The following is a 22,630-nucleotide window of genomic DNA, read 5'->3' as shown; positions in this document are numbered from 1 at the left end:
TTTGGGCAAGCCCCAAACTTGCTATGACATTGCTCTGTTGTCATTTTGCTTTCTGATTTGCTGCCCATTCTTATCCTGATCCCAGATCTTTGTACGTCTCTCCAGCCCCACAGCCACGCCCCTCGGAAGCCTTGGAACCTTCTCCTTACTCCAGCCTTCTGGAATTTGTGTTTTTCATTTCTTCCACATCTCAGGAATCTAGTTTCCCCTTGCCTGAAGAATTCCTGTAGAATATTTTCTTTAGTGTAGAATCTGCTGGTGACATATTCTCTCAGTTTTGTTTAAGAATAAAAATGTGCTTTTAACTTAGGATTCTAGGTTTTGCAGTTATTTACTTTAAACACTTTGAAAATATCCCATTATCTTCTGGCATACAGAAGGTAATGATCTGTTTCTATTAACAGATTAGCTACTAGTGTTACCTTTTTTTTTTTTTTTTTTTTAAAGTATTATGACCCTTTTTTATTTTGTTTTGGGTTTTTAGCGTTTTACTATAGTGTGTCAAGATGTGGTTTCCCAGTGTTTATACTGCTCGGCTCTTCTGTAATCCTCTCCCCTTGAGTATGGGCTGCATTTATTGACTTACTTCTAATTAATAGAATGTGGCAGAAGTGATGGGATGCCATATATTTTTTTAATTGAGATATGATCAGTATATAACATCATATTTTAGGTGTGCAACTTGATGATTCCTTATATGTATATGTTGTGAAATAGCCAACACAATAAGTATATTAACATCCATCACCATTTATAGTTACAAATTTTTTTTTATCAGAAAAGTGTTAGTACTTTTAAGATCTACTCTTTCAGCAACTTTTAAACATAAAATACAGTATTGTTAACTATAGTCACCATGCTGTATATCACATCCCCAGGACTGATTTATTTTATACCTGGAAGTTTGTACCTTTTGATCATCTTCACCCATTTCGCCTGCCTCTGGCAACCAGCAATCTGTTCTCTGTATCTACGAATCCAGTTTTTTCTTTTTTAGATTTCACATGTAAATGAGATCATACAGTATTTGTTTTTCTCTGATTTATTTCACTTAGTGTAACGCCTTCAAAGTCCATCCATGTCATGGATGGCAGGATCTCTTCTATTTTTATAGCTGAATAATGTTCTATTATATATATCACATTTTCTTTATCTGTTCATTCATTGTGGGATACTTAGGTTGCTTCCATATCTTGGTTCCTATAAATAACGTTGCAGGGAACAGGAGGGTGCATATATCTTTTACCTTTTGGAGTTGGTATTTTTGTTTCCTTCAGATAAATACCCACAAGGGAAATTGCTGGATCATATGGTGGTTCTGTTGTAAATTTTTTGAGGACCTTCCATACTGTTTTTTACAGTGGCTGCATTCCCACCAACAGTGCACAAGGGTTCTTTTTACTCTACATCCTTGATAACACTTTTTTCTTGTAATTTTGATAATAGCCATTTTAACAGATGTGAGGTGATATCCCATTATGGCTTTGATTTGCATTTCCCTGATGACTAGTGATGTTGAGCACCATTTCATGTACTCGTTGGCCATCTAAATGTCTTCTTTGGAATAAAATCAGTTCAGAGTCTCTGTCCATTAATCAGATTGTTTGTAGTTTTGCTATTGAGTATGAGTGCTTTATATATTTTGGATATTAACTCAACAGATACGTGATTTGCAGATATTTTCTCCCATTTGTTAGGTTCCTTTTTCATTTTGTTGGTGGTTTCTTTTGCTGTGTAGAAGCTTTTTAGTTTGATAGAGTCCCACTTGTTTATTTTTGATTTTGTTGCTTTTTCCTTTGGTGTCAATGTCACTTCCGAGGTGAGATTAGAAAGATTATGGCTCTGCCTCTAGTGCTCTTTTTTGCTGTCTCTCGGGTCATTCGCCCTGGGGAAGGGCAGCTGCCATGTTGTGGAGCAGCACACTGAATGAGGTTAAAAGCAAATCACCCTTCAGCTAAGCAGATCACCCTGGCTGACACTTCGCTTGTAGCCTTGTGAAAGACCCTTGACCAGAGGTACCCAGCTGTGCCACACCTGAATTCCTGACTCACAGAAACTGAGATAATAAATATGTGTGATAGTACCTTTTTACAGCTTTGTCGAGATAGAGTTTCCACACTGTACAATAGCACAGAGTTGTACATCCATTACTACAATCAATTTTAGGACATTTTCATTACCTCAAAAAGAAACTGCATCTCTTAGCCATCACTTCTCAATTCTCTCATCCTTCCCCACACCTAGGCAATCATTAATATACTTTCTATATCTATAGATTGCCCTATTCTGAATATTTCATATAAATGGAACTATGTAATATATAATAACCTTTCACTTGTCATGTTTTCAAGGTTCATCCTTGTTGTAGCAATTATCAGTACTTCATTCCTTTTTAGTGGCTAAATGGTTCTACTGAATGGTTATATCATATTTTGTTTGTTCATCAGTTGATGGACATTTGGGTTGTTTTCACCTTTGTGCTAACAAGTAATACTGCTATAAACATTTATGTACAAGATTTTTGTGTGGACATAGGTTTCATTTCTCTTGGGTAGATACCTATGAGTGGAATTGCTGGATCGTATTGTAGCTTTATGTTTGACCATTTGAGCAACTGCCAAACTGTTTTCCAAAGTAGCTGTACCATTTTACATTCCCACCAGCAATGTGTGAGGGTTCTGAAATGTGATGGTCCACATTCTCACCATCACTTGTTGTTATCGTGTTTATGATTCTGGCCTCTAAGTGGGTGAGGAATGGTCTGATCTTGATTGCATTTTCCTGAAGATTAATGCTGTGGATAAATTTTTTAATGTGTTTATTGGCCATTTGTGTCTTCTTTGAAGAAATGTCTATTTAGATCCTTTGCCTGCTTTTGAAATTGGGTCATTTGTTTTTATTATTGAGTTGCAATATTTTTTAAATATTCAAGATACAAGTCACTTATCAGATATACGATTTGGAAATTTTCTCCGATTCTGGGAGTTTTCTTCAGTTTCTTGATAGTGTCCTTGGAAGTACAAAGTTTTTAATTTTTAATGAGTCTGTTTTATCTGTTTTTTTTCTTTTGTTGCATATGTAAAATCCTTTTGCAAAATCTGAGGTCATAAAGATTTACCCCTATGTTTTCTTCTAAGAATTTTATAGTTTTAGCTCCTACGTTTAGGTCTTTGATCCATTTTGAATTAATTTTTGTGAGTAGTGTGAGAGACAGGTCCATTTTCTTTCTTTTACATGTAGACATCTTTGTCCTGTTATCTCAGCAACATTTATTAAAAAGACTGTTCTTTCCTTCATTGAATGGTCTTGGCACTGTTGTTGAGAACCAGTTGATCAAAGATACATGGGTTTATTTCTGGACTCTCAGTTCTGTTCTGTTAATCTATATAACTATCCTTAAGCCAGTACAACACTGTCCTATTATCGTTGATATGTAGTAAGTTTTGAAATTAGGAAATATGAATCTGCCAACCTTGTTTTCTTTTTCAAGATTGTTTTGGCTATTCTGGATCCCTTGCAACTCCACATGAATTTTAGAATCAGCTTGTCAATTTCTGTGAGGAGGCCAGCTGGGATTCTGATAGAAATGTGTTGAATCTGTAGATTAATTTGAAGAGTATTGCCATCTTAACAATATAACGATATTAAGTCTCATGGTCTATGAACACAAGATTTTTTCCATTTGTTTAGATCTTCTTTAATTTCTTTCAACGATGTTTTGTAGATTTCAGAGTACAAGTTTTACATTTATTCCTAAGTATTTTATTCTTTCTGGTGCTTTTGTAAATGAAATTTTTTTTATACTTGATTTTTGGATTGTTCATTGCAAGTGTATAGAAATACAATTAAATTTTGTGTATTGATCTTGTGTCCTGCAGCCTCCGTTAACTCATTTATTAAGTGTAATAGTTTTTTTCATGAATTTCTTGGGATTTTCTTTATAGAAGATCATGTCACCTGCAAATAGAGATACTTGTACTTCCTTTCCAATCTGAATGCCTTTTATTTCTCTTTCTTGTGAATGGCCCTGCTAGGACCTCTAGCAAAATGTTAAATAGGGGCAATGAGAGTAGATATCCTTGTCCTTTTCCTGATTTCATGAGGAAGGTATCCAGTTTTTCACCATTGAGTTTGATGTTAGCCCTGGAATTTTTGTAGATGCTCTTTATCAAGTTGGGAAAGTTCCATCTTGTTCCTAGTTTCTTGAGTCTTTTAGTCATGAAAGAATATTGGGTTTTATCAATTGCTTTTTCTGTGTCTTTTGAAATGATCACTTTTTTAAAAAAAAGTTCTGTCTGATTTTAAATCGATTTTTGGATGTTAAATTAACCTTGCATTCCTGGAATAAAGCCCATGTACTCATGGTGCATAATTCTTTTTTACATGTTGCTGGATTTGGTTTGCCTGTATTTTGTTGAGGATTTTTGTGTCTATATTCATAAGAGATATTGGTCTGTACTTTTCTTGTGATGCTTTTATCAGATTTTAATGTCTGAGTATTGCTGGCCTTATAGGAAGAGTTGGGAAGTATTTCCTCCCTCTCCTATTTTTTGGAAGAGTTTGTGAAAGATTGGTATTCATTTTTCTTTGAATGCTCGGGTTTTTCTTTGTGTGCAGTTTTAAAAACACTGATTCTAGCCCTGTATTTGTTAGAGGTTTATTCAGATTTTCTATTTCTTCTTGGGTCAGTTTTAGTAGTTTATGTCCTTCTAGGAATTTGTCCATTTCATTTAGAATTTCATTTAGAATTTTATCTAATTCGTTGGCACACTACTGTTCACAATTTTCCCTTATCATCCTTTTAAAAGGAATGATAAATTAACTTTGCTGTCCCCTCTTTCATTCTTTATTTCAGTAATCTGAGTCTCATTTTTTTCCATGGGCAGTCTAGTTTAAGGTTTCTCAGTGTTGTTGACCTTTTCAAAAAGTCAATGTTTGGTTTTACTGATTTTCTCTATTGTTTTTCTTTTCTCTGTTTCATTAATTTCACTCCTATGTTTATTATTTCCTTCCTTCTGTTTGTTTTTAGGTTTCGTTTGCTTCTCATTTTCCAGTGTCTTAAGGTGTAGGCTTATTTATTTGAGATATGCTTTATTTTTAATGTAGAAATTTACAGCTATAAATTTCCCTCTACATATTGCTTTAGCTGTATCCTATAAGTTTTGGTATGTTGTATCTTCATTTTAACCTAACTCAAAGTATTTTGTAATTTCCCTTATGATTTTTTGTTTGATTCATTGATTACTTAGGGGAGTATGTTGTCTAATTTACACATACTTGCGTTTCCCCAGTTTCTTTCTGTTAATCAATTTCTAATTTCATTCTATTGTGGTCAGAGACTTATTTTGTATTTTCTATCCTTTTATATTTACTGAGGTTTGTTTTATGACCTAGAGTATGATCTATACTGGACAGTGCTTCATGTGCGGGTTGGGCATTTTAATTTACTTTTTCTTTTTTTTGCCTTTTACCAAGGAAAGTACAAGAGTTAAGATTATAGTATGCCTTTATATCAGAAGCAGAAATTCTTCCGGGGAGAGGTTAAGAATTTGCCATAGGCAAACCTGTGACAAACAAGAAAGGAGCATTAAGGTCGTCTAAGGATGTGTGTTTGTGAACCATATCTCAGGTTCCAACCACAGATAGGAAGGGGTCATGAGATCAGCGACCCAACTATCACTGACCCTGGAATTTGGACTAAATAAATAGAGTGGCCTTCTTTCATAAATTAACAAGACAAAGAGTGCCTTCATGACATTCAAACAATTGCTTTTTTACAAATTGGTCTAATGGACCTCTAACTATGATCCCTCGGAGTGGGATGGCTTGGTTTTCGAGACTTATACCTTCATCTATTTTCTATAGAACACTCTCTTGTACACGTAACAGAGACAAGAAAATTCAGGACAAAACAAAACACATGAAAGAAGACTTTGGGCATATAGACAAATAACAGCAAAAGCAATGTAAGGAAATAGCAAATAATCAAGTTAATGGCAAAAATATTTTCAAATGGTATACCTTCAAAACCAAAAGCCTAAAAACCTGTGTTTGATTTTATACCCAATAATATACTTCTAAATGGAAGAGGTCAGTGTTATACCAGAGCCTAATGAAATAGACCACCAATGGATGCTGGGAGTGACTCCCTTGACAGCAGATCTGAAGAACAAATGGAGTTAAGCACAAAGGGCCCAGCAAGAGCATCTGTTGGCCTGAGACTCCCTGGAATGTTGCCTAAGAAGAGTTTTCACACTTATCTTGATGAGACCTCCAGAACTGTCAAAAGATGAGACATGTATTCTGTCTGATATAAAGAGGAAGTTAACATGCTGCTTACTATAAGAGACTGCTGGTCTTATAGAGAGTATGTGGGAAGTGCATAGTTCAGGATTTTTTAAGTGCATAATTCACTGTTTTTTAGTATATACACAAATCATTGTGTATAAAAAATGGTGAAAGCTAAATAAGGCCACTAATTCCAGAACATTTTCATGACCCCAATAAGAAACCCCTTACCAACTTCTCCTTTTTATATTTGAAATGCAAATTTTTTCAGAACTTTCAGATTCAGATCTTTTTTCATTACTTTGGCTACTGTTTTTTGAGCTCTTTCAATTGGATCCAATTTTCTTTCATTTGTTTCTTTCTGTAAATTTTATATACATATATATATATGTATATACACATATATATATACACACACACACATACACACATATATGTATATATATATATCTTTTATCTCTTAGACTTGTATTCTACATCCTTTATTTTATCATACTCACCTTTTTCTCATTTCCTCAGAGTACTTAAACAATTTCTTAAACCAATTATTAAATTAAAACAATTTCTTAAATTTTTTAATTTATAAGTTTGATTTCCAAGCTGAGATTTGCTGCCTCTATTATCTTTGCTAAGATTTCTACAAGTTGGCAGTCATGCTTTATTTTTCTTTAAAGCGATTTCTACTGCTCTCAAATTACTTTCCTTTCATAGATTCAGTCATCTTTTGAATATCATCAAAAATAAGAATTACAGAGTTATAATTATTTTGTTTTCTATATACTAACTTTTCGTTTTTAGAGTTAGAAAACAGTGTTGAATTTTTGTATTTTTCCCTCTCCTGCCAGAGTGTATTTATATTTTAATTATTATTATACATTTTTGACTTTTAAAATAGTTTATTATAAAAAAATTTAAAACATTTACAAAAGTAGAGAGAATAGTATAATAAATCTTCTCCTCATTTATAGATTCAACAATTATCAATTCATGAACAGCTTTGTTCTATGTTCCAACTTTGTTCCTACCATTTTCCCCAGCCAAACTGCATTATTTTGAAGCAAATCCCAGACGCCTTATTTATTTCACAAATATTTTAGTGTATATATCCTAAATTGACTTTGATTTTAAAACATAACTATAATGTCATTATTGCACCAACATTTTTAATTCCTTATGATCATTATTACACTGGTATACCTATAGGTTCTTCCTGTACCAGAGTCTCTTCATAGCTCAGAACCAAAGCTGGCTAATTTTAGTTCTTTGGAATCTGAAATGACTTGTTTGAAAGTAGTCCTTTGTTTACAAACCTTATATGTTTATATTAACCTGGAAGACTATCCAAATGATATTAAGTTAAAAAACAAGTTGTGAAACAGTGTATGTGGTATGATTACACATATATATTTTTAAATTATTAGTATTCACAAATTTAAGGAAAGCTGAGGGAAAGTGGATCTCAGAAAGGGATTACAAACCATGTTTAATTTCTGTGTTTTGTGATTGTGTTTTATTTTACAATGAATATGTAACACTTTTTGAGCAGAACCATAGTAATGGTAAAACAACAATCCAATAAGAAAATGGGCACATACGAACAGACATTCCACCAGAGAGATGATATGGAAGATAAATCAGTACATGAAAAGATGTTAAACATCATTAGCTGTTAGTGAAATGCAGATTGTAACTACAATGAGATATCAGTATACACCTATTAGAATAACTAAAAATATAGTGAAAATACCTAATGCTGGTAAGGATGTAGAAAAATTGTTCCTCATATACTATGGGTGGGAATATAAAATGGTTCCACCACCTCAGAGAATTTTGCGGCTGTTATAAAACAAAGCATGCACTTAACCATATGACTCTGCAGTCACATTCTTGGGCATTTTTTGCAGAGGAATGAAAACTTAGGTTCACACAAAAACTGGTACACAAATGTTCATAACAGCAATAGCAAAAAAGTGGAAACAACCAAACATCTTTCACCAGGCGAATGGTTAAATGAACCCTGGTACCACCATACAATGGAATACTGCTCAGCAACAAATGACAGTGAGCTGCTGATATATAGAATACTCTGGATGGGTCTCAGGGGCATTATGCTTATTGAACAATGTTGATGTTCAAAAGGTTGCATGATAAAGTTCCATTTATATAGCATTCTCAAAAAGGATAAAACTATAGAGATTAAGAACAGATTAGTGGTTGCCAAGGGACAGAAAAGGAAAAAGCAGGACTGTTATGGGGTAGCATGAAATAGTTCCTTCAGTGTTATGCAAAAAATGATGAAAACTGAGTAAAGCCTGTAGTCTAATTGACAGTAATGTACCAATGTCAATTCCATACATGAAATTCTGTGTACAAATTTTGCAACTTCCTTTGATTTTATAATTGTTTCAAAGTAAAATATTTTTTAAAAGGTAATTTTTAGTTGGAGGTAAATAAAACTAAATATGTTTCTGCCCTTTGACAGCCTAATCTGGTAATCTCTACGGAGTTATAATATGCTGAATGTACTCAACTTTTTTGATTGTGGAATTTTCTTCACCCTCTCATAACCTGTCAAGGGACCAGTGTTCCTGAGGAATGTACCCTGGTGACATGGCCCACAGAGAAAAGTTCAAGCTCTGATCCTTGACTTATAAAGGAATTAATATTTGATCCCTGCCTGTCTGCAGCTTGCACTTATCATCTTCTGTTCCCCTTTCACCTACCCAGTCCCAGATCCTAGTTAGTCCCCTGCATGCTGCTGCCTCTGCCTTGAGTGTCACTCATTCCCCTGCTGTGGTGTTTTCTTCCTGGCAGTTTGCTCCTGGCAGTTTGCCTCTGTAAACTTTTCTTGACTCCCTGGGTGTATTTCTGCAAGTTTGTTGTGTTGCCTTGTTCACCGCAGTTAGGTTACCACAGGGAAACATTTGTAGATGGTGAGTCTTTTCATCTCTGCATCTTTAGCATCTTCACCATCTTCACCAGGGCTGCCTTCTGATAGGTACTGTAGTTTCTTCCTTCAGCTACAAAGGGTACATATAGTTTAAAGAATGTTTTATTGTTCCTCTGTAGACTATGTCCTAACGATGACACAAAATAGTAAGTATTTTGGTGACTAAAATATCTTATTTTAATGAATACAGTGAATTTTATTAATTTGTAGTTGCTGTTTTCAATTTGATTTTTATCCTTTTACTATTTTTTGTTGACTTTTTTTTTTTTTTTTTTTTTGGTAATGCCAAAAAGAAAAGAGATGAGAATCCTCTCTCTTCAAAGAGACACTGGGGCCTTTTGGTGCTATATAGCTGTGATTATACCCCTAAAATACTTATTTGCATCCCCCATCGCTTTCATATTGCTTTATTTATACAAATGTGATCCAAAAGTCTTTTTTCTCTTTCCAAAGGCATGCCATGTATCAGCAGAACAAAGAAAACTTCCAGGATGAGTGCACTAAGCTTCTGGTCGGCAATATTGTCATAACCCGATACAACAATCGCACCTATCGTATTGATGATGTGGATTGGAATAAGACTCCGAAAGATAGCTTCACGATGTCTGATGGAAAGGAGATCACATTTTTGGAATACTACAGGTAGAAGAGACTGGGCTTGGGCCTGTGGGTGGGGGTGGGTCATAGTCTACAGTTCTCTAGCAGGATATTGAGTTCCATAGTGGGTACCATGGGACACTAAAAATAATTAGATTGATAATGCACTTTAGATTAAATTAGCTCTGAATATGTCACCTTTAAAATTTTGTTTCTTTCAGTACTTTTGGAAATTACTTCATAAATTAATCTCAGAGCTTTGAATTGTACTTTTGCTGGTTTGGTTAGAGGTCTGGTTCAAGAGATTAAATGCAAGGCATTCATTTGACTGTCATTTTGCCTGTCTAGTTGCCTAAGGCTTTTATCCTGATGCAGTTTACAAATTCTTTTCTGGACTGTTGGCCTAGTTCTCCCCTATTTAATTACAAAGTGATTCGAACCAGCTTTTCTAGTTATAAATATGCTATGATGAGTTTCTGATGGACCCTTGACAAAAGGATTATGCAAATTTGTACTTCAGTCCTGGTTAAGAGACTCAGACTATGTTGCTATAAGAGTAGTGATGCTGCTTCTGAAATTTTTTTCTGTTTCTGCACTGCTGTAGCAAAAACTATGGGATCACAATTAAGGAAGAGGACCAGCCACTACTGATCCACAGGCCCAGCGAGAGGCAGAATAAACAAGGCATGGTGAGTGGGGGTGTCCGTTAGCTGCTCTTCACCTTCATCACAGCTCTGGGAGCTAAGGAGCAATGATCACAGGGTGGCAGGGAAAACTGTGCAGGGTTTTGTCTGCTTCATCTGCCAGGGGCGCCTCCTCATTTTGTAGAATTTGCTTTTGAAGTCCCCATAACGAGGGGCTAAATATCCACATGAGTGAGTTAAGTGAAGGAATCACACAGTTTGCTGCTAAAGAAGATAATAAGGGAAATTTGAGACATTTTAAGAGGGCTGGGGGCTAAGGGAAAGCACCTTGACACCTGACTCTTCTGCCTTCAGTGTACAACCTGAAGATTAACAAGCTAAGATGAGGTAGAGGCACCAACTTGATAGAATATACCGTCTTAGCTTATCTGGAGGCCCAAGAGGGACAGAATTTTTTCGTTTCTCTAATTTCTCTCCTTTTGACAGTTACAATATTTTCTCCCTTTAAACAATAGCTATAGGTATTATGACTGAGGAGAAAAGGGTAATATGCCTGCAGCGTTTTGCTGCCCTCTTCTTTGTGGTGTTATATTCTTTAGTGTGTTGGTGATAGCCTTGCAGGGCCAGCCCTGGGCATGGCATGTCCTGTACAGGTCATGGGAACAGGATCCTCTCTTACTGCCTAATTTTTCTCTTCAAAGCTGCTAAAAGGTGAAATTCTGCTGCTGCCTGAGCTTTCCTTCATGACTGGGATCCCTGAGAAGATGAAGAAAGACTTCAGAGCCATGAAGGTGAGAAATGCCTGCTTTGAGTGGGAGACCTTTTCAGTGGCAGATTGAGCTAGCCCCGGGCCTGTCTTGCACCTTTTCCCAGGCAGGTCCGTTCTTTCAAGCTCCAGTTTTCTTTGTAAAACATGATCCATGTTTCTTCTCACACGCTGAAAAAGCTGATCAGAGCTTCCTTTTGGAGATTGTTAGAACAGCAGAGTGACTGGGTTATTGGATAAAAGGGAACAATTCTGTCTTCATCCTTCTCAGTTAGATGGGTGACTGTAAACTGGTCATATGATCATAAGTGAGGTTCTCTGAGAGCACTGAATTTTTAAAAACATTTCTAAGCGTTTAATTTGTTTGAAGGAATGGAGGAGATAAGTTAGCAAAAAGTTACAAGTCAGAGGATGAGGTAAAGGTATAGAAGTTGATCCTGTGGGGCTCAGGGTGTCCCGGGAGTTAGGCTCAGTTCCAGCAGGAAATAGCTGAGAAGCAGAGATGTGTGCAGCAGATGGGTCCAGACCCTGCATGCTTCACCTGCATACTCTCCTGGGTCTCTCCACACTGGAGCTACTCTGCCGCCTCACTTTCCCAACCCTTGTCTCTCTTATCTTTGAACCATGTTTGTCTCGGATGCCACATATTATTTTTAGTAACATCATAAAAAGCCTGAAGTGATGCTCGAAATTCCTATAAGAGATTTCTTTCATGTTTACCTTCTGATACCTTTTCTTTTAAAGGAAGAGTCTTTCCATACAACTTCCAGTTTCCTGATGACTTTATGATCACAGAGCTATCCATATAGCTCCATAGACTTACTGTCCCTAATGACTGCCTCTCAAGGAACAACAGCCGAATAATTTGTTAGTCCCAGAAGAATAAAGAACTCACTTATGTGATTCAGAATCTTCATATTCTCATTCAATAATAAATATTTAGAAAGCAACTATTATGGGCTAGTATCTGGACAAAAAAAAAAATGTCTTATTGTGACATTAAATGGCTGGTGTAGTATGAGATAAAGTATAAGACTGGATGTGGTTTTCCATTTTGTTATGCTTGGCTGTGTGCCTGGCAAAGGCATCCCCTCCTCTGTTTTTCTCAGATATCGAATAGGTATACTCAAGCCCACTTTGCCCCTGATACATAGAATCTCTTAATCTCTTAGTAATGTTTTTAAAATTCAGAACATGGCTTTAAGAAAGGGATACAATTTACAAGTCATGAGGGAGAAAAACAATAACATTTAAAATTATTACTTTTAGGATTAAAATTTTAACCTTATACCTCATTCACATTCCTGAGAGATATTAAAGTCCTTGGAGATAATTGAAAATTTCTACAGATTTCAATAAGGAGATTCTTATGGAAACTTTTTAGACTTATTGGGGTTTATTTAACCTCATATTGGAGAAAGAAACACTTATAATTTATTATCTCCATTTTAATTATATTTAGGATTTGACCCAGCAGATCAACCTGAGCCCCAAACAGCACCATAATGCTTTGGAATGCTTGCTACAGAGAATTTCAAAGAATGAGACAGCCAGCAATGAACTAACACGTTGGGGACTCTGTCTGCAGAAGGATGTACATAAGGTAACCCAGAGGATGTGGTGGGGTAGGAAACAGCATTAACCAACGATTCCAGAGCTTTGTGACACTATGTGATAACTCCTATCTTGTCTTTATTTTGGAGTTTTTGCTTTATTATAATACTTTTTATTTTTTTGGTCCTAGTCATAATACTTGAATTTCCTTGACTTAATTTGCCAAGTATGTCTAATAGATTTTCCTCTGTATTTCCCAGAGATCTGAGCTGTTATTTTCGAGGTTGCAAAAGGAATATTGACTTAAAATTTATCTCATTTTCAGGTTTCCAACACAAATTATTCTTATTGTTTTATGTCTTTTTCTTTTTTTCCGTTTTTTTTTTTCATTCCCTACGATTAACTTGTGTTTCTTTGACTATACTACTACTATTCTTTCTGTAGGCATAAGGAGTCTCACACTTGTACAATCTGATTTTCTTGTGGCCCGTCTGCCTGCAGTTGCTGTGTCCTGTGTTGTGTTTGTGTGGCATGATCCGTAGCGCAGAGAGGCAGCCTGAGGTGGCAGCGAAGTCCTGAGCCTTTGGGGTCAGCTTATTTGGCTTTGAATCTCTTCTACCATTTGCCATCTTGGTTACTTTGAGCAGATTGCTTAGTATCTCTTAGTTTCTTTACCTGTAAAATGAGGATAATGATTGAGTTAAAAATCGATAAAATCTTTAGCATAATATCTGTTACATACCAAGTACTCAATAAATATTAGCTATTACTACTTTTCATCATTCTTTTGAGGTTATATCAAAACAATTGTCTTTTCTTTAGTTCTCTTGCACGCTGAATTGACTCCTTGCTTACATTTTCTTCATTTTCTTCTTTTTTATATAAAAGTAATAGATATTCAATATTGTGGAAACTTTAGAAAGTATAAAAAATGAAATAAAAAGATCAGTAATTTCATCATCCAATGATATCTCAGTGATTTATTTTAGATACATGTAACAGATAATTTTTTCAGTGGAGTTCCTTCCCCTAAACTTTTTTCTCAGAGTAAATCTTTTTCTTATAAAATTGTAATTGTACTACATATGGTTTTGCATCTTTTTTTAAATTAAATATTATGTCTTGAACATGTTTTTGTTATTAAATATTATTTCAAGACAGAAAACATAAGTCAAAAAAGAAAAAGTTTATGCATAATCTTGCTATGTTAAATAACCACCGTTCACATCTTTGTACATATCCTTCAGTGTTATTTCTGTGGGTGTACATGTGCATGCTCACACACAGTATGTATTCATATGGTCTCCTTTTTTCCTTCCGTATATTTAGAATGTTTTTGCATGTTATTTAATATTTTTCTAAATATGTTAATAGCTGCCAGATATTTCATTTTAGTTGCATTTCTTAATCTTTCACATTCAAATTGAATTTATTTCCTATTATAAATAGTGATTCAGTGAACATTCTTGTAACTAAATCTTTGCACGTTATTGTTTGTTTTCATAGTCACATTTATGGAGGCAAAATTATTAGGTCAGGGGACATTTATGTTTTTAGTACTTTTATAATATATTGCCAATTGCCCTCTAGAAAGGTTTGACAGTTTTTTACTTTCATAAGCATGAGTCTGATTTCTTACACTCTTGCTAATGTAGGTATTGTCATTCATTGTTTTAGACATTTATAATATTAAGAAAACCATTGAAATTTTTTTCATTATAGATAAAATATTTTTTTTAAAGCAAAAATAAGTCCCTCTCAGTGCCTTTACTCTGTCTCTTTCTCACTGTCTTTCTCTCTGTCCCTCTTACTGTCTCTGAGAGGAGACCACACTCTGTAGAGTGTTATTCCTTTTCTAATAAATTTTCCTTTTTCCTCTAAAAAAGAAATTATAAAATAAAATAAAAAGCGAAAATAGTAGAGGTCACAGAAAGTAAGAATTCTCCATAATTACACTTCTCCAGAGGTAATCGCTACTGATTTTGGACTCATACAGTTTTTACGATGCATACATAGCTATTTCTTTTTTTTAACAAAAACAGGATTATATTACATGTAGTTAGCAAGTGACTTTAATGATTGCAAAATAGTCCATCATATTTTGATGTATCATCAACCTAGTCATCTTCCTATTTGGGGATATTTAGATCTAACTAATGTGTTGTTATTAACTTTAATTTGTTTTCATTATACCTATGCCTTTTCCTTCCACTTTTTCCTTTGTATAAAGTGGAATAATTTGTGTTCAGTATTGTTAAGAAATTTTACCTTTATTTTTCTTTCATTTTTTTTCCCTTAATATGTGTTTAAAGATTATTTTCCTGTTCACTTTGAAATTATAATTATTTTACATGCATTCACTGCTTCAGAAGAGACACTGTTTTTTCATTCCTTTCTTGGAAGCTTCCATAATTAAAGAGCAGTGCCTATAAAAATTTTATCTGTATATGTCCAGGGTTTTATTGACATGGACTCTCACTACTAGCAGTTTCATTTTTCTGCTATTTTCAAAAATTATAACAGGGACAAGTTTATATAGTGGAGCTGGCCAGGCCCCAGAGAGAACAATAATAGTGTCTGCAAATGGCTTATGTCATTGGTAATTTCTTTTCTGTTTAGATTGAAGGACGTGTTCTGCCAATGGAAAGAATTAACTTAAGAAATACTTCATTTATCACATCTCAGGAACTAAACTGGATTAAGGAAGTGACCAGAGACCTTTCCATTTTGACTGTAAGTGATTTTTGAGGTGGTAACAAGAGGACCAGTATTCCTAAAAGTGTAGAAATTAGGAAGCAGGGATGATTTTTAGTGTCTTCTTTTTGAAAGTCCCCACTGCATTTCCATCCTGATACTAAACAGGGTCCTTCAAACAGAGCAAGGTAATGAGTTGTTAGAAGTAAGCCCTTTGCTTGACCATGGACTTAGGAAAAGAAAACAAATTGCTGCGGTAATTCCTATAGTGTCAGCCTCCTACCCACCCTCCCTGTTTCCTTCCTTCCTCTTTCTCACCTCTTTTTCCCTAGGGGTTCCTGGAAGGAGTTTTTATTCATGAAAGAAGCAACATTAAAAAGTTCCCTACCACAGACAGCAAAAAATAAAATGGTATATAATTATTTTTTAATGTCTTTGGTTAACTTGGTCTATATGGCCACATGTAGAGTACACACATCTGTTTCTAAAACATTTTATTGAAATATATTTCAAGAAAAAGTACACTTTTAAGTGTACAGCTCGATGAATTTTCACAAGTTAAACTGACCTGTGTAATCAATATCAAGGATTAAGAAACAGAACTTAACCAGTGCCCCAGAAGCACTCCCTCCCTGCTCTTAGTTCCTACCTTTCATCTTCGTGCACCCAAGAATAGCCCCTGCCCTGACTTCTAAAGGCAGAGATGCGTTTCAAATGTTTTTGTACTTGAAATCATACAGTATACATTCTTGTATGTCTGGCTTCATTTCTTCAACCTTGTGTTGGTGAGTTTCACCCATGTTGTTAGGTATGGTCATAAATCTTGCATTCTCGTTGCTGTCTAGAATACTATCTCCTGGGTGTGAGTTTGGAGTGTTCAAGCTGTGGGAAGTACTAAAATTAGCTTATGGTTGTTTCTAGGTCCCCATGCATTTCTGGGCACTGTTTTACCCAAAGAGAGCAATGGACCAAGCCCGAGAACTGGTTAACATGTTAGAGAAGATAGCTGGCCCCATTGGAATGCGCCTGAGCCCACCAGCCTGGGTTGAACTAAAGGATGATCGAATAGAGACCTATGTCAGAACCATTCAATCCATGCTTGGAGTTGAGGTACTAATTTAAGTAGATTTATAGGATGCCTGTTCTAAAATACTAGAATATTTTATTTTAAATGACCATGGTTAGCATTCTGCTGTTGATGATGTTCATAAACCCGTGTCTTACTCATCTGTGCGTGAAGTACTGAACTAAGAAAATACTCTTTATGCCCTTCAATTAATTTTGCTTTTCTCATTCTGTGTTGTCATTCTCACTCACTCTAGTGTTCTGTTTGTCACGTAATTGGCTGAGAGAATAGCTGACTTAACTTTAGTTCGTTATCTATATAGAACATGTCGTACTTAGAAAGCAATTTCTTGGGCCAGGTGCCATCCTGCACGATTCAGTACTGAGCTGTAACAGTTTGGTCTAGTTTGAGATTCAGGTTGCTTTGGCGATGAACTTGGCTGGCAGATGGCCTATCAGCTTGGTGCTGTTGGCTGATCAGGACCACTGGAGCTGAGCAGGTCATAGTACTCAACAACTGAGTAGTTCAGGCCTATAGTTCTTATTTCTTTGTACAGAAAACAGGAAGAAGATTAAAGAGGAAACAAAAGCAGAGGAAAGTTTTGAGAAGTAATCCTTGAATTGAAGATTAGTTCTTGTGAGATCAATACTAGAATTATATTATTTTAGCATCACAGTTTTCTCTGTTTTACCTACTACTCTGGGTATATCCATCTGTAGCGACACACTCATGTTCTTTCTCTTTTGTAATTTCCTCCTCCTTCCCATGCCTACCATATTCTGCCATGGCCTCCCTACCCCTCAGGCCTGGTAATTGATGAAGTCTGCTCTGCTTTCAAAAGAACAACCCAGTTTAGTGCATCAGCTCCCCCATTCACAGTCCCTCATGCTCTCCTCATGAGATGTATTGCTAACTCTTCTCATGCAGCATGGACACGAGTTTCATTCATATTTATCAGACTTAACTCATATTGATCTTGCTGTCTCTCTGTAATCTTTACAGCATTCTTTTATTATTCTCTTAGTTATGGGTCACAAACTCAGATGCCTGTGGGAGCCAGATGAGTATTACACATATGTGGAGTATGCCAGGATGGGACTGTAGTAAACTAAAGAGAGTAAACTCCATGATGGCAAATAAAAGCTCAGCAATGTCCTATTGATTTTTAATTTGTTTTCAATAGAAGCCAAAAATCTGGATTTGCTTATGTGTGCACCTCCCTACATTTAATGGTTAATTAAAAAAAAACCTTGTAAATTATTGTAGGGACCGAAAAACCACATCTGTTTGCTAGATCCAGCCCATAGACTCCCAGTGCGCAGCCTGTGTTCTACGTGACTTTGGAAGTTCTTTGATGATATTGCTGCAGTGTCCTCTGAGAAGTCTTAATCTAACACTAATCTTGATTTGAAATAGCATACTATTGATTTAGCATTTATAGTTGTTTCTGGTATAAAGGGTTGGCAGCTTTATCTCACTTGAGCGCTGCTTTTCTTTATTCAGACTTTGAAAGGTCCTCTGTTTTTTATATTGGATCTCTAAAGCAGTGAAGAGGGTGCCGATATGAGGTGTGCTGCTGGCAATATCATTCTCTCTCTGAACCAGAGTGTCAGAGAGAGCTACTTATGGATTTGGCAGTAGCTTCATTTCCGTGTGCATTTGGCCCTAAACCCTTTCTTGTGGTATTGCATTCCACGTGTCCTCAGTTAAAGTTTTGTGGTATGAATGTCGTAAGGTGCTTAGTTTACTAAAGAGAGTGGTAAAAAAAAAAAACATTGAAAGCAGCAAGCAATAAGTAAATAACCCTTGCATATTTTCAAGCCTGGTCCTTTTCTAGGCATCTTAAGCCTGCTAATAAATAAATTAGGTTATTAGCTCTCAGTAATCTATGGTAACACGTTACGTATCTATGCAGAGAAGCCCTGGGCCCAACATTTATGGTCCAGGACTGTTTTCTATCTTAGAATGTCTGCCCTCTTTGTTTCAGTCCCCTCTCTACCTTAAAATTCCTGTACTTTTGCAGACTCTCAAACTGGCCCTGACTGGAGCCTTGTCAGGGTCCCCCGAGAGTTCCAAAACCTGACTTATGTACACTTTATCTCCTCAAGGGGAAGATACAGATGGTCGTTTGCATCATCATGGGGACACGTGATGATCTCTATGGGGCCATTAAAAAGCTATGCTGTGTACAGGCTCCGGTGCCCTCACAGGTGAGTGGGAGCTGGGCCGGATGCACAGACAGACACTCTAGCCTCCCTTGAGTCTTGGGAAAGAGGGAAAGACTAAAGTAACTATTAGAAGCCAGCATGTGTAGACTCTCCTGGCAAAACCTTCCCCTTATTAGAGTAACCAGGAGAATAGCAGATGCTCTTCATAAACGCTGCATTCATGTTCTCAAATTAGCACTTCTGCTTGTTCAGAGGGTGAGTCTCCAGGTGGTTTCACATGACTGGGTTCTGAGCGTATAGGCTCCACTCTGAAAGGGGAAAGATGTTTTTCTGTGGAAGTTAAAAAAATCTACTCTGCATGAGATGTTTTGGAAGTTTTTGTTTTTTATTTGGTTTGTGGTGTGTGTTTGTGTGTGTGTGTGCACGCACACGCACCTTCCTAGAAACCCTAGAACTAAAACTTAATACAAAGAGTATTAACTGCTAACTGGAGTTTCTTAAACAAATATAGTATTTACTTTGAGTTGTTTACATTGTCTGAAAGGTTGATAGTATCCTCTTTCCCCATACCTTTTGGTCCCTTCATGATAGGTCATCAATGTCCGAACCATTGGTCAGCCCACCAGGCTTCGGAGTGTGGCCCAGAAGATTTTACTTCAGATTAACTGTAAATTGGGTGGCGAGCTCTGGGGAGTGGATATTCCTCTGGTGAGTGATACTGAGATATGTCTTTATTCAGCTCTCCAGAGAACCCTGCGAAGCTATTTTCCTTACAGAGTTAGCCCTACTCTCTGTGCTTCATAGTCTAAATGGTTCATTGCCCGTTTTTCAAATAAAAATAAGACAAATGTTTTCTGACACATGAAAATTATGTGAAATTCAGTTTTTAGTGTGATGGATCACTCCGGGTTTTTTGATTTGGTTTTTGTTTTGTTTTGTTTTGTTTCCTAACACAGAAACAGTTAATGGTCATCGGGATGGACGTTTACCATGACCCTAGCAGAGGCATGCGCTCCGTGGTCGGCTTCGTGGCAAGCATCAACCTGTAAGTGTTACTCTTAATGCCACTTTATTTGGTTACTTCCTTTGGATGCCGAATCTTATTATAAATACAGCAAATATTTTTTGAGTATTTCATATGGTAGTAAAAATATATTTACTTTTGCCTAATACATAAACACATATTCAACTCCTTCTTCCTCTGTGTTCTTATGATATTAGTTTACATGATCTATTTACCAAACTGGTCACACTTGTAAGTTTTTTTCCTAGCTGCAGTGTACTCTCCTTTAGAATGGGGGCTGTGTCTTGTAGGTGATGATTTTTCTCCCAGAAATGAGGGTTTTTTTGTTATGATTGTAAAAATATGGCATGCTCATTCAAATATCTGAAGAAATTTAGAAAGTGAAAGTTTCTTACAGTCCGTCTTCTATTAACCACTGCCTAAGGTCTGATGTATATACTTTTAGATTCTCTTTTGTGCATATATTAACACATGTAGGTACTGTATATATGTATTCACAAACGGTGCAGTACCATGTATACTGTGCCTCAGCTTGATTTTTGTACTTCAGCTGTATATTTTGCACATTTTCCCATATCAATACAAGTAAATCACAGTCAATTCTTTTTAACTGCTGCATGGAGTTTATTGTATGCCACAGCACTATTTATTAACTAGTCTTCTGTTGGTGGATATCTAGGTTGTTCAGTTTTTTCAATTGGAAGCAGTTTTGTAGCAAGTATCCACAATTATGCCTATATTTTTATGTTCTCTGTGGTTCATGTATATCTTTTCCCCACATCACCATGTGTTTTTACATGTAATGTAAATACATTTACAACCTGTTGTTGGATTGGTGCATAGAGAAGCCCGTGTGTGCTGATATTCACACCGTGGGCCTTCCTCTGCAAGTGTGTGTTCATCTCTCTCTCCTACCTCTGCCGCAGCACTCTCACAAAATGGTATTCCAGAGTGGTATTCCAGATGCCTCATCAGGAGATTGTGGATAGCCTGAAGCTGTGCCTGGTGGGCTCCTTAAAAAAGTTTTATGAGGTGAGAAGAGAAATCCCAAAGTTTCAAGGTTTGGAAGGACTGCCTATCTGAGCACTTCAAGAAGTCTTAGTTAGGGGGAGGGTTCCCACGTCCAAGGTGAGTCTCCTAAACAGACTGAAGAGTCAGTCATTGCTGAGCAGGTGGCTTGGAGGGGCTGCTTACAGGCTGCTGCTTGTATAGAGCAGCTTAAAGAGCCAAATGCTTTGATTCGGCTTGGTAAGTAATGATTATTTCCCAGGTTGTCAGCCCGATGCTTACAGACATAGTCTTTGTGCTCTTATCAGGGAAGCTGGGGGTAATTTTCAGCAGTTAAAGTAGTTTATGAATTTACTCAGCTTTATGGCTATAATTAGGCGCTGCCTTTTTTCATTTGGATTTAAGACAGATGCCTCCCTATAAATTACCTCTAGAGCTTAAAGGAATGCTAACCATGGAGAATTGCTGTTATTAGGCTGATATTGGGTCTAGAACAAAGAACAAACAAAATACTTATTTTGTCTTAGCCAGTACATCAAGGGAAGCACCGATAAGCGACTTTCATTTCTTAGGGTCAGAGTTAGCCCTTTGCATAGAGATTAACCAGCAAGAAATTTAATGATTAAAGTCAGTCTCTATAACTCTACTCTGTTTCTTTTTAAAGTAACTGTTTCCTAAGATTTCCCTTAAATAGTTTGATACTGTCTCAGTATTAGAGATTATGTAGAAAAGAAGTTGAATTTTTGTCTCTAAGGAGCTCCGTGTGATATGTTACTTTGCCACCAGCTACTACCACACCTTCCTTTTGCTTGTTATTGCTGCAATTGTTTTCCTTCAAAGTTCTGTCTGTATTTTAGGCCCATGCTCAAAAATTACTTCTGTGAAGCCTTTCCCATTTCCCCCCACTGCTCCAGCCTTTAGCTAGGCTTATAGCTTTATGTTGCTCTCCCAAGGCCCTTTATTTATATTATGTGTAGCGTAGCACGTCCTGCCTTATATTAGTCACTTGTCTCCTTATGTCTTCCTTCCTCTGGGTTGTAAATTGAGCACTGTTTGGTTATTGATGGCTGTCTAACAGATTACTCTAGAACAGTGACATGCAGTGAGCATTTATGGTATTCACCGTCAGGCAGTTGGACAGGGCAGTGAGCTGCAGTTCCTCTTCACATGGGCCTCTTCATATAGTCTTCCCACATGAGTTAATTTGGGCTTCCTCACAGCATGATGGCTGGGTTCAAAGCACGAGCATTCCAAGAGACTGAGAAAAGCCAGATGCAAGGCATGTCACCTTTTATATCTTAGTGTGGAAAGCCATGCAATATCACTTCCACCGCATTCTGTTTGTTGAGTAGTATCATCATGAATTTGCCTAACATATTCATATTAAGTTAGGGAACCTCAATTTTGCCAGAGGGTGAAAGCACAATCCACCCCATTAGGTCCTTAGGAACTCTAACATACAGGTTTAAAATATATAGTTACAGTCTCTTACTTAGACATTATTATGGGTTGAATCATGCCCCCCACCCTCCCAGCCAGAAAAAGAAAAGATGTTGAAGTCCTACTGATGAATGTAATCTTATTTGGAAATAGAGTCTTTGCACTGATCAAATTAAGATGAGGTCTTTAGAGTGGGCCCTAATCCAATATGACCATGTCCTTATGAAAAGAGATTTGGACACAGACAAACACACAAAAGGAAAGACAATGTGAAGACACAGGGGATCACCATCTCCAAGCCTAGGAACACTCTAGGTGACTAGAAGCTAGGAGAGAGTCATGGTTCCTTCCTCACAGAAGGAGCCAACCTTGCCAGTGCCTTGATTTCAGACTTCTAGCTTCTAGCCCCGTGAACCAGTGCATTCCTGTTG

At 36.5% G+C, this 22,630-nt stretch overlaps 1 protein-coding gene across 2 annotated transcripts in view; it reads left to right on the top strand.

Moving 5' to 3' along the window:
* Positions 1-22,630, top strand: part of PIWIL2 (piwi like RNA-mediated gene silencing 2) — a 58,514-nt gene that overhangs the window by 15,187 nt on the left and 20,697 nt on the right. For both annotated transcript variants that reach the window (XM_011366661.2, XM_023534538.1), the window contains exons 10-19: positions 9,692-9,880; positions 10,440-10,524; positions 11,181-11,270; positions 12,708-12,848; positions 15,419-15,532; positions 16,415-16,603; positions 18,668-18,769; positions 19,319-19,435; positions 19,684-19,772; positions 20,678-20,783. In XM_011366661.2, the coding sequence (XP_011364963.1) occupies positions 9,692-9,880; positions 10,440-10,524; positions 11,181-11,270; positions 12,708-12,848; positions 15,419-15,532; positions 16,415-16,603; positions 18,668-18,769; positions 19,319-19,435; positions 19,684-19,772; positions 20,678-20,783 (1,222 nt within the window). The remainder of the gene's footprint in view (positions 1-9,691; positions 9,881-10,439; positions 10,525-11,180; positions 11,271-12,707; positions 12,849-15,418; positions 15,533-16,414; positions 16,604-18,667; positions 18,770-19,318; positions 19,436-19,683; positions 19,773-20,677; positions 20,784-22,630) is intronic.

Source organism: Pteropus vampyrus, unplaced genomic scaffold (assembly GCF_000151845.1).
Source record: "Pteropus vampyrus isolate Shadow unplaced genomic scaffold, Pvam_2.0 Scaffold126, whole genome shotgun sequence".
NCBI classification, from domain to species: domain Eukaryota; kingdom Metazoa; phylum Chordata; class Mammalia; order Chiroptera; family Pteropodidae; genus Pteropus; species Pteropus vampyrus.
Note: the sequence above shows the minus strand (reverse complement) of the source record. Positions and strands in the feature narration are given on the sequence as shown.